At 46.9% G+C, this 10,754-nt stretch overlaps 1 protein-coding gene across 2 annotated transcripts in view; it reads right to left on the bottom strand.

The window, feature by feature from the left end:
- Positions 1–8,371, bottom strand: part of IFT43 (intraflagellar transport 43) — an 80,258-nt gene extending 71,887 nt beyond the window's left edge. The window contains exons 1-3 of one of the 2 annotated variants that reach the window (XM_073895612.1): positions 8,290–8,371; positions 5,302–5,394; positions 2,637–2,705 (exon numbers count right to left, since the gene is read on the bottom strand). In XM_073895612.1, the coding sequence (XP_073751713.1) occupies positions 2,637–2,705; positions 5,302–5,394; positions 8,290–8,343 (216 nt within the window). In that variant the 5' untranslated portion in view covers positions 8,344–8,371. The remainder of the gene's footprint in view (positions 1–2,636; positions 2,706–5,301; positions 5,395–8,289) is intronic. The other variant, XM_025869597.2, reaches the window with a different exon arrangement.
- Between the last annotated feature and the right edge of the window lie 2,383 nt (positions 8,372–10,754).

The following is a 10,754-nucleotide window of genomic DNA, read 5'->3' as shown; positions in this document are numbered from 1 at the left end:
TCTGTATTACCTAATTTCTTTATGACAACTCTAAAGAAGTAGGTACAACTCTAATCAACTCTGAGTGAAACTACACGAAGAGCTCATCTTTCAGGTTACTCAGTACAATCAGACAGTTGGAGTTCTTCCAAATTATTTGAAATTTACTGAATGACCAGGCAAATCAAGAGACATTCCCTCTCCTCTCAGAGAGGGAGGAAGCGTTTAACCACCTGGACTGAGCCACAGGTAGGGGCAGAAAGCCCCGTGAGGCTACAGAGAAAATGGGCAGAAGGAAAAGATCCAGAAGAGTTGACAAAGGCAACTCAATCAGGTATCCTGGAATTTCAGGGCATATAATGTTTCACTGATCTCTACACAACTTTAAACTAGAACTCTGGAGAGGAATGTGTATTTTTTTGTTGTTATTACTAAAAATAATTCTTTCCTGTCATACCCAAATCTGTGAAAAAAAATCTGTGTATGAATTCTACTTTTTAAAAAAATTATGACACGTCGGTTACAAACTGCCTACTCAACAGCCATTCTCCCTCACCCAAAACCCCAATGTTATGGCTATGGCAACATGCCTCATTGAAAAGTCCCTCGAAACTTAAGGCTGTTTTAAGAGCCAGTTCTGATCAATGAAATATAACTAGAAGTCTCCTTGATGAGGTCTCTGGCTACTGTTTTCCTCATAAGGAACAAACTTAGTGGACATGCACCTTGAACTCTTCAACTATGGCCCCTCTCCCTACCTGGAATGCAGATCTGATCCTTGTGGAACCACCAGCCATCTTACAACTATGGCAGCAAGTCACAAGCTCCAGATGGCAGAGGAGGAGGCTAGAAGGGGCCAGGGTAATGCAGGATACTGCCCAGTGACAGCATCTGCCCTCCTCTGCCCTCCACTGGATTTCCTGCTGTTAGAAAAATCATGCCTGGGGGCACCCGGGTGGCACAGTCGGTTAAGCATCCAACTCTGGGTTTGGGCTCAGGTCATGATCTCGGCGTCCTGGGATCGAGCCTGGCATCAGGCCCCACACTGAGCGCAGAGTCTGCTTGGGATTGTCTCTCTCCTCTTCTGCTGTCCCTCCCCCTGCTCTCCCTCTCTCTCTCTCTGAAAAAAATCTTTTAAAAAATCGTGCCTGCTTGATTAAAAAACTGGTATCAAAAGTTTCTGATGCATGTGTCCAAATTCAATACTAATAGATACACAAGGATGCCTGAAAATCAATCCACCCTCAAAGACCAGGAGTTCTAAACTTAAATGGAAATAGGAGAAGGCAGATCAAATGTGAGTTAATCTGACAGGTGTATGAAAGAAAGGCGTGGCAAACTGCACCAGGTAGGCCTCATGTAAGCAAGCACCACTGCCAGTTCCACCCAGCTCCGGCCAACTGGTGCCCTGGAGGGGGTGGGGGTGGTGCCAGCCCAGCATTCCCACTGTGCCAGAACTTCTGATTTTAAAGAGAAGCCCAGAATTGGGATTTTCACGTCAAGTTTCCTAATTTATAAATAACCGCCAAATTTTAAAAGTTTTAACTCTGTATGGATCAAACGAGACATCACTACAGGCAACATTCAACCTGAAGGCTACCGGTTTTCAACCCTAGTAGAGGGGGTTAAAGCAAAATAAAAAGACCATCCAAGTTCTACAGAAATAATAATGATCAGCAACATTTTGGGCGCTATGTGCCAGGCTGTGTGAAGGGCTTTACATCGATTATCTCATTTTTTCTCTTTAGCCACCCTATGGAGTATGTGACATTGCTATCCCTGCCTTACCCATGAGGAAACTGAGGCTGAGTGAGGTGAGGCTGTACTGCTCCTGGAGCGCTTGGGTGGCGCAGTCAGTTAGGCATCCAGCTCTTGGTTTTGGCTCAGGTCATGATCTCAGGGTCATGAGATCGACCAAGTGGGGCTCCATGCTCCGCGGGGAGTCTGCTCGAGATTCCCTCTCTCCCTCTGCCCCCTCCCTGCTCCCGCTCATCGCATGAGCTCTCTCTCTCTCTCAAATAAATAAATAAAATCTTGGGGGGGAAAAAAAAAAAGAGGGGGGGACAAAAGAGGTTAAATAACTTGCTGAGTCCTAGCGTTCATGTGTAGCAGAGCCAGGATTTCAACCCAGGACTTCAGGACCCCCAGGCCTGTGCTCTTATCCACTCTTCATAAAGAATGCCCCCTGTGCCCAGGAAGCACAAACACTGCTTTGGATCACTACTAGTCTACCTACGGGTAAATGAGTCAGAGCTCTCCAAGAGACTTCCAAGTCAGTTTGACAGGAGACCCAGGCTCACGTCCTCCTACGTGGCTGCCCTTCAATAAAAAAGGCAAAGCACTGTCCAGTCCTCGTCTACCTGCAAGTTTCCTGAAGGAACGCACGTGTGTGTAGTGCTGTCAAATGCATCTCTCTCTTAATCCCCACAGCAACCCGGGGGCATTGTTACCACCACTTGACAGACAGTGAAACGGAGGATTAGAGAGATTAGTGGACTTGTTCAAGATCCAGGCAGTTAGCAGAGCTGGGTCTCCAGCCCCGCTTATCTGGTGCCAGGCCCCGGTGTTCTTTCTACTCGAGCACACTGCCTCTGTGCTTCCTCCAGCAGAGCGCCCAACTCCACCACCTCGCCTCCAACCAAACATTCCTACTTAACTCTACAGTCATTCCAGGATGTCTGACGGCCCCCAGGTGCCATGTTTACGTTTTCAGCGATAGCTTCATCCTAGAATCGAGTCAGCCAGGGAACAAAAATAAATACGTCAGGTCACACACTCAGAACTGGAACGTAAATGGGCACACACAAAAGTCTTGGGATCTAATTTTAGAAAGAAACAGCCAAAAAGTTCCACACAGCACAGGGAGCATCTGCCCCCGGGGGAGGCTGCCCACACTGCTTTAAACCTCAGTCAACCCAGGGAGAGAAGGAATCCCTGGAATTCTGACCAGCATGTCACGGCCAGAGGCACCAGTTGGGTGAAGAACAGAATGACTTTTCATCGTGTTCTCCCACAAAAATGCTAAGGCCCAGAGGTAAATGTCCCTGGGGGATCATCCTTCCAGAAAGGATGAAACCCTGAAAAGTCATCACAGTCTGTGCCTTTGAAGTTAGCTGTTCACAGTCCTGACTCTCACCTGGGAGCCAAGGGGAAAGCGATTGGGACCGGGGCGGCGGCGGGGTGGGGTGGTGAACAATGCCTACTGACCCCAGCCTAGAAGCTGATTTGGTGTGGGGGTTACACAGAGCCTCAAGGCCATCAGGTCATTCCAGGATATTCTGGCCCACCACAGGCCCATCACCTAACCACTACAAGTGCCTAGAACCTCCTTCACAATTAAGTAGACATGTGATTGGTCTTTCTGGCTGCCAGTGATCACAGGAGTAAAAGTTCCATTATGGCAGGAAATTTTCTCTCTTTTGTTCACTGAAATATGCCAACCCTCTGCAAAGGTGCCCGACACATAATAAACTTTAATAACTATTTGTTGAAGAAATGAATAAATGATTTGCTATTGGGATGGATCTTCCTAGACCCACAGTCTAAAGTGGCCAGAGGTCAAGAGGAGACTCCATTAACCCAGTCATCTGCTTGCCCATTTTCGCTTAGCCAACATACACTACTACAGTTCAAGGTCCCTCAGACCCAGGGTTGGGTATGAAATGTGTTCTCTCACCATCTTCCTCCATTATACCACCGCCCCCCTTCCCTGGGCTTCCAGTGCACCACTATGTACCCACCCCCCATCCTGCAACACTCTTCCTCAGCCTGTGATGGCCCTCATCACACACGGTGTACCTCACTGGCCCCCCCAACAACCCTGCACTGTCCACCTCATGCCTGTGCTGGGCATTGTGAGTGACAGCCGGCCTTCCAAAGCTCCCATCTTATGAGGGGGCCAGTCATGGAAACAATGAGAATACAACGTAATAAGCACTATAATGCAGGTGCTGTCGCCAAAGTCACAAACTGACCACCCTCAGGCCTATGATGTTTTAATTGTTATAATTAGTTGCTAACCTATGGAAATGTGCTGATTTCTCACAAAACTGTCGACTGTCAGCATCTCGCGGAAAATCAGAGGATCTGGCGATACGGGGCCTATAGTCCCCACAGCATCAGTCAGCTTCAGCTAGGCAGTGGTTTCCTTTTTACAGGGAACATGTGGCCTCTGGTTCCCACAACCCATCTCCCCACCTCTCCCTACAGTCTCCAGGCAATGTGGCCACGGGCCAGCCACCAGTTCCTCTGTACTGGAATGACTGTTACCTTAGAGTAATGATGCTCTGTACCCACATTTCTACAATAAGTGAGAAAGTAAAAGATAAATCGAAAGGGCCATGTGGACTGCTCACAGAAATGCTGGAGAACTTGCTTCCCGGGAAAGTGAAGAATATTCCTACATACGTGATACTGTAAGTGTGCCTGTGTCTTGTCCCTGGCCTGCTTTGCTCATGCACCTGTCTAGCTCGTTAGGCTTCTCAGTGTAGATCCCCTCATCGATTTTAAACCTACTATGGCCAATGAACTAGATAACTGAGGAGCCAGGTTTCCTGCTGTGTGGGAAGTCACTGTCTAGTGGGGCCAGACAGATACATAAAAAGAAATTTAGCATACAGTGTGAGAACATACAGATGTCTCATAATAGGCAGAGAAGAAGGAGCCCTAAGCCGGCCTGGGGAAGTTAGGAAGAGCTCACAGAGGGATTATCCCGAAACTGATTCTTAAAAAGAGCAAAGTTTATTCAACTGGACAGCGGAAGATGCAAAGGGGCTCTGAGTGAACTGCCAAAAATAGTGCCCTGGCATTAAAAGTGTTGCTCATCGGGATTACCCACCCTCCATGGAGCAGCTGGATAAATTCCCACAGTTCCAGGCCACTCAGAAAAGTTTCCAGGAAAGTTAAGGCCAGCACTAATCCCCTTCCTGCCTGAAAACTGTAGCAAGTGCAGGTCACCACCGAGAGCAAACGTCCAGTTGTGTAATCCAACCTTACGTCACCAGCAGGGCTCACTGGCATTGATTTGGCAGAAATAAAAACCTGGATTTCCACTGGATTTTGAAACTTCCCAGTCCCCTGCTTCAGCGAACTTAAGAATGTTCTTCACTGAGAATATAAAGCAATGCACAGAAACTACTCTGGCATCAAAGAAAAAACGTTCTGCTTTCACTTCTTGCTAATAGGGCAAATGCCAAGGAAGGGAATTTCCAAATCAAGATAGGACAAAGGGCTGACATTGGAGAGAAGAAATATGAAATACCAAATCCTTGCTCATTAAGTAATTACTAACTCTTAGAAAGCATTTTTTTTTTTAACACCCACCTCTCCAGTCAGAATTGAAGAGGAGTTCTTGCTACTGAGATGATTCTCGACTTGAGCTGACTCCTGTTGAGCTCGGCGACCCATCTTGGGTCCCTGTAAGGAGAGATGAGGAACGCTGCTGACCCAAACATCTTTGAGCCACTATGAGGACGAGAATTCGGGAAGGTAAGCAAGGGCAGGATCTATGATGACATGGTGGAGGATGGGATTTGAGCAACTTGAACATATTTTTTAAAAAATGCTTCCACACCCTTAAAACAAAGCACCTGAGGCCATTTCTATTTGAGAAGAAAACATGAAATTCCTGGATTAATGATCACAGGTTTCTCTTTTAACTGCCATAGAGCCTTCCTACCCAAAGAAATGCACACAGACATTCCTCTAGAATGAAGAGAGAGACCTCATGCCAAAGCTCAGGGAAGAAGGTGGTAAAGGCTCTCATGTTCTTATGCAGGATTCTAGAAAGGCCTCATTTCAAAGCTGCAGCGTGGCATGAAATTGTTATCAAAAAGAATTTGGGGAAAGAACTCCTAAATTCCATGGCAACTAGCACCAGAGATGTAAATACAGGTAGCATTTGCTTTGACGTCGGTGGAGCATGCGACTCTTGATCTCGGGCCCCACATTGGGTATGATATGGATTTGCGCTTCTAGACAGTAAAGGAAATCTCTTACAAGAATTCTGAGACATCAGCTTCGGAAATCAGAACACTTTAAATTCTGAGTCATCAAATGAACCATCTGGAGGTGTTTCCCAAAGCCCTCCTGGGGTGGAGGCTCTGTGTCTCAAATGCTTCCCAGCACAGAAATAAAACTTTATTTAGGCAGACCAGTGGATGTCGAAATATTTATATTATCATTTGTTGGCTTTTCTAAAACCAGCATTAATATAAACATTTTTAGATCTCATCTGATGTGGCTTCACTGGATTCTCACAGTAACAGGGACGAGGACCGATGCCCTTTCACAAGCATGGAAAGTGAGGCCCAGGAAGGCAAGTAAGTGGCAGACATCAATCGAAAAGCAAAACCTTTTTCCGTCTTCGGATCCTCAGTTCTTTCCACTATCCCATGCTGGAGTTTCAGTTTTCAGGTGTTCTAAAAACTGCCTGCACCAAACAACTGAGAGGGGTTACACGGGGGTTGCATAAAAACCCCTACGACCTGTTTACATTTCACATTCTAATCAGTAATTTAGGTTTCAGGGATGATGGAAACAATCTTTCTGATCAGCAGCTCGTTTTCTTTCCAAGGCAGATAATTCCGCCCCTCTGCCTATCACTGCCCTTTCCCACTTGTCCTAGCATTTGGTATCTGAACATAGCGTACTACTCGTAGGGGTTGTGCTAAAACAAAAAGTCAATGATCTTGTCTCTAAATGCGGTTTCCGGGTGGTTTCTCTAATAACTGTTAAGTATGTTAAGGCTTTAGGCCTTTTGAAGACCTTGTATAAATCCACGGAAATGACTGGTAGAAAAACTACTTTACTATACTTAAATGTACGTATATTTTAAGTGGAGAGTCTTACTGTCCATCTTCCCCCCCCCCCCGGGTTGTAAGCCCCCTGACGACAAGGACTTTGCTTGTTGCTTTTGTTTTTTAAGATTTTATTTTTTAAAGTAATCTCTACACCCAGTGTGGGGCCTGAGATCAAGAGTTGCATGCTCCGCCGACTGAGCCAGCCAGGCGCCCCTGTGTTGTTGATGTTGTTGTTGTTGTTTCACTGCTGTATGTCCAGCACCTAACCCAATGCCTGACACACAGTTGGGGCTCAATAAGTATTCGTTTAAAGAATGAATGCATAACTACATTTACATTCCCAGGGACCAAACAAGTTCACATATCAGAAAGACCCGGTGACCTAATCTTCTCTTTGGCCAGTCAAACAACCTGCGTCGTAGAACAACTGTTCTTGTTCCCTGAGAGGTGCTCCTCTCTGGTACCTTGGAGGACATCTGATGCTATTAGGGCCCTTCAAAACAGAGATTCCATAGCAGAAACCAAAGGCCTGCTGTGTTGCCCCAATCTTCCAGGGACCATGATCTTGACTAATTTTAAAGGTAAAAAGTCTTGATGGGACTGCCATGGAGTTAAAAAACAACACTGAACTTGGGTCTTGATTCTAGATCAGTGATTTACTGACTATATACATAACTGGGTAAACGAGCCTCAGAAGCCACAGCAGCTGACTTCTTCTAATAACTTATCGTGTGACAGGCTCTGTATTAAATGCTTCCCATGCGTTACTACATTTCATCTTCATGGCAGCACTTTGAAGTAGATATCAACATCTCCATTCCAGAGATAAAGGAAACCGAAGTTGGGGAAGGTTTGTTTGTTTTAATTTTTTAGATTTGACTATAGTTGACACACAATGCTAACTTTTTTTTAACCCAGTAAGCAGCTTCATACTCTATTTGACCTCCGGGCCCCCAGCACCTAGCCACTCCTCCACGCTCGAAATCCTAAATCATAAAACTGAGGTGACGCCCACCTCCTTGTGGGAACTCCGGGCAAGAGAAGGCCCTTCCCGTCTGCCTGAAGTCTTTACACGAACTTCTGGCATGAGAAGTCTCAAGGAAAAAGCCCTGGGATGGGTGCAAGTGCGACCCTGGCCCAGGGCGCCTCCGGTCACTCTCAGATATGCCCGCTCTAGGGGAGTTAGCACTCGTGGCTCCAGAAAGCGCAGCCTGGCTGGGAAATTTCCCATCGGTCCCAGAAGCTGGCAGAGGCAGGATCTGTTTTTCTGCTTTCAGAGAATTTTAAAGAAAGCAAACCCCAGGCCAGTAGCGGCGGAGCCCACCGCAACCCCGGGGGCGGGGCGGCTGAGGCCGCCTCTTCCCCGGCCTCGCCCCCGCGCGGCTCCGCGCCCGCCCGCTCCGGCCACTTGGGCCAGGCCAGGCGGAGGCGCCGCCGGGAAGCCGGGCCGGCTAGGTCGCCCCTCTGCACCCGCCCAATCCTAGCCCCAAGCCCCCAAGTCGGTCCTCACGGAGGTGGCCGAGCCGCGGCGCCGCTCCTCGCCTAGGTCCAGCACGTCCTCCATCTCCGCGGCCGCCTGATGTCATTTCCTGGAAACCAAGCGGCCCAGTCGCGTCCCTGACGACGGCTCCGCCCTTTCATCTCAATATTTAAAGGATCCGCCGCATTATTCCTGGATTCTTTGTGCCGCCTTTGAATTTAAACCAAAACTTTCCTAAACTGCCTTGCCTGACTTCTGGAAGAAACCCCCAGCTATTAAATCCCGCTAAGGCCGCTCCTATGGGACAGTGAAAAGAATTGTAGTCTTTAGGAACTGTCTAGATGTGTAGCTCTGTTTAAATATATGTTATTAAGTACATAGTACATAGTACTAATAGTAGTGATTAAATTGATCACTGCTACCTTGGAGGACATCTGATGCTATTAGGGCCCTTCAAAACAGAGATTCCATAGCAGAAACTAAAGACCTGCTGTGTTGCCTTGATCCCTCTTATTTATATAGCCCTTTACAATGAATAAAGGACTCTCTCAGTTATTATCTCACAGGAAGGATATAATAACCTTATGTGAAAAACAAGGTGAGTCTATTATCTCCATCTGACAGATAAGAAAACAGGCTCACGGGAGGGGAGAGTGGTCAGGTGCAAATAAATAGTTTCTAATGGAACATGCAATATACATAATCTCTGCCTTCAAGAAGTTTACAGAGAAGCCAAACCAGGACGTCAAATACATAAGTAGTGACAACATTCAAAAGTCAAGTAATCCCTCCAACAACCCCACAAAGTGAGCATCAGAGATATCTCTATCCAAAAATTGAGGACCCTAAGGTGCAAAGAGGTGGCTTGAGGGAAATCATCTGAGTGCCAAGCAGCAGAGCCTGATGCCTTTTTGGATACCAAATCTTATAAGAGTATTTTTCTCCTCCACTGAGATTTGGCACCCAGTATTCCTGGGTGCCAGCCATACTCCTAGGCCAGCAGAGGAAGATGTCCCTCAAATTCCCAGCCTACTGGGACGAGCTGAGTCTGCATTGACTCTCCATGTAAGATCCCCAAGTCAACACCACTGGCCAGGTCCCTGGTACTGGTCAGCTAGGCCCCCCAAAAGACGGCCTCATGGTCCTGAATGTGAACAGTATCCCCAATATCAGGCTAGGGGTAAGGCCTAGATGACCACTGCTAAAAAGCAAAGACTTGAAAGTGGGAGTCGCACCCCCTAAAACTGGATTGCAAGGATTTCTTAAATACCCAATAAATTACTCAGTTCAACCAGTCATCCACACATGTTTACTGGGTAGGGCTGTGTGTTAGCGTGTCTTGTGACAGCAACAGCACTGCTTGGATGTCAGAAGAGTTGAGGTCTCATCCTAGCTCTGCTGATAACTACCTGTGTGGCCAGGCAGAGCCCCCTCTGGACCTCAGTCTCCTCCCTTGTAATTGCTCTTAGAGAATACCCCTAAGATCTGATTCTCACTGAGCATATCCAGTTAGATTTTAATCTGAAGAAGCATTCATTGCCAGAATCCAAGACAGATGAAATATAGGCTCCCGTGAATCCTTTGTTTTCTTCTTCCTTGGCACCAGATGAGGAAGAAGGGATTCATCTTTGGATTTTTCCATTTGGTGTGAGCCCATAGCCACACTACCACCACCTTACGGCCAGTTTTCAAACCTTAACTCCCCCTTCTTCCCTGACTTCCTGAAAGCAAAAGGTACATGGTGCTCAGTCTGAGCAGAAAGAAGCCCTAGGACAGTGCTTCCGGACCTTGCTGAGCACCTGACTCACCTGTGGGGTTTGTTAAAAATACGCGTGCCAGGGCCCCATCCCTGGAGACTGATTTGGTAGAGGTGGAGTCCAGAAGGAGAATAATTTTCCTCCCATCTTACAAGCGTTTGCCTAAAGACCTCAGTAAGGTCTTCTCTGTCACCCTCTTTTAAGTTTCAACAGTCCCAACCTAGGCACTCCCTAATCTACCTCCCTGCTTTATTTTCCACCACGGTGCTTATCTTTTATCATCATACCTAATTCTTCCGTTTATTGCCATTTCCACACCCCTCCTCCCCCCACCCCCAATGTAAGCTCCCTTAAGGGCAAGGGTTTTGTTAGTTTGTTTTGTTCAGGGCTGCATCCACAGAGCCCAGAACAGAGCCTGGCATACAGTGAACGTCAAAATATTTTTCAAATCATGGCTGAATTTCAGAGGCAGCATTGCATAGGAAAACGCATAGACTCTGGCAATAGATTTCCTGGGTCCATATCTCAGTGTTGACACCTACTGGCTATATATTCCAGGTAAGTTACTTTTAAGCTTTCTACACCTAGATTTCCTGTTATTCAAATGACAACAATGCCTACCCAAACTAGAGAGCCTGAGTTAACTATCGCCTCCACCACCCATGAGAGGGTGGTCTTTAAAAAAAAAAAAAAAAATCGCTCTGTGCCTCAGTTTCCTCAACTGTAAACTGATCATCC

The sequence above is a fragment of the Callorhinus ursinus genome, unplaced genomic scaffold, assembly GCF_003265705.2.
Source record: "Callorhinus ursinus isolate GAN/ISIS: 27379988/994484 unplaced genomic scaffold, GSC_fseal_2.0 scaffold8, whole genome shotgun sequence".
Classification (NCBI taxonomy): Eukaryota; Metazoa; Chordata; class Mammalia; order Carnivora; family Otariidae; genus Callorhinus; species Callorhinus ursinus.
Note: the sequence above shows the minus strand (reverse complement) of the source record. Positions and strands in the feature narration are given on the sequence as shown.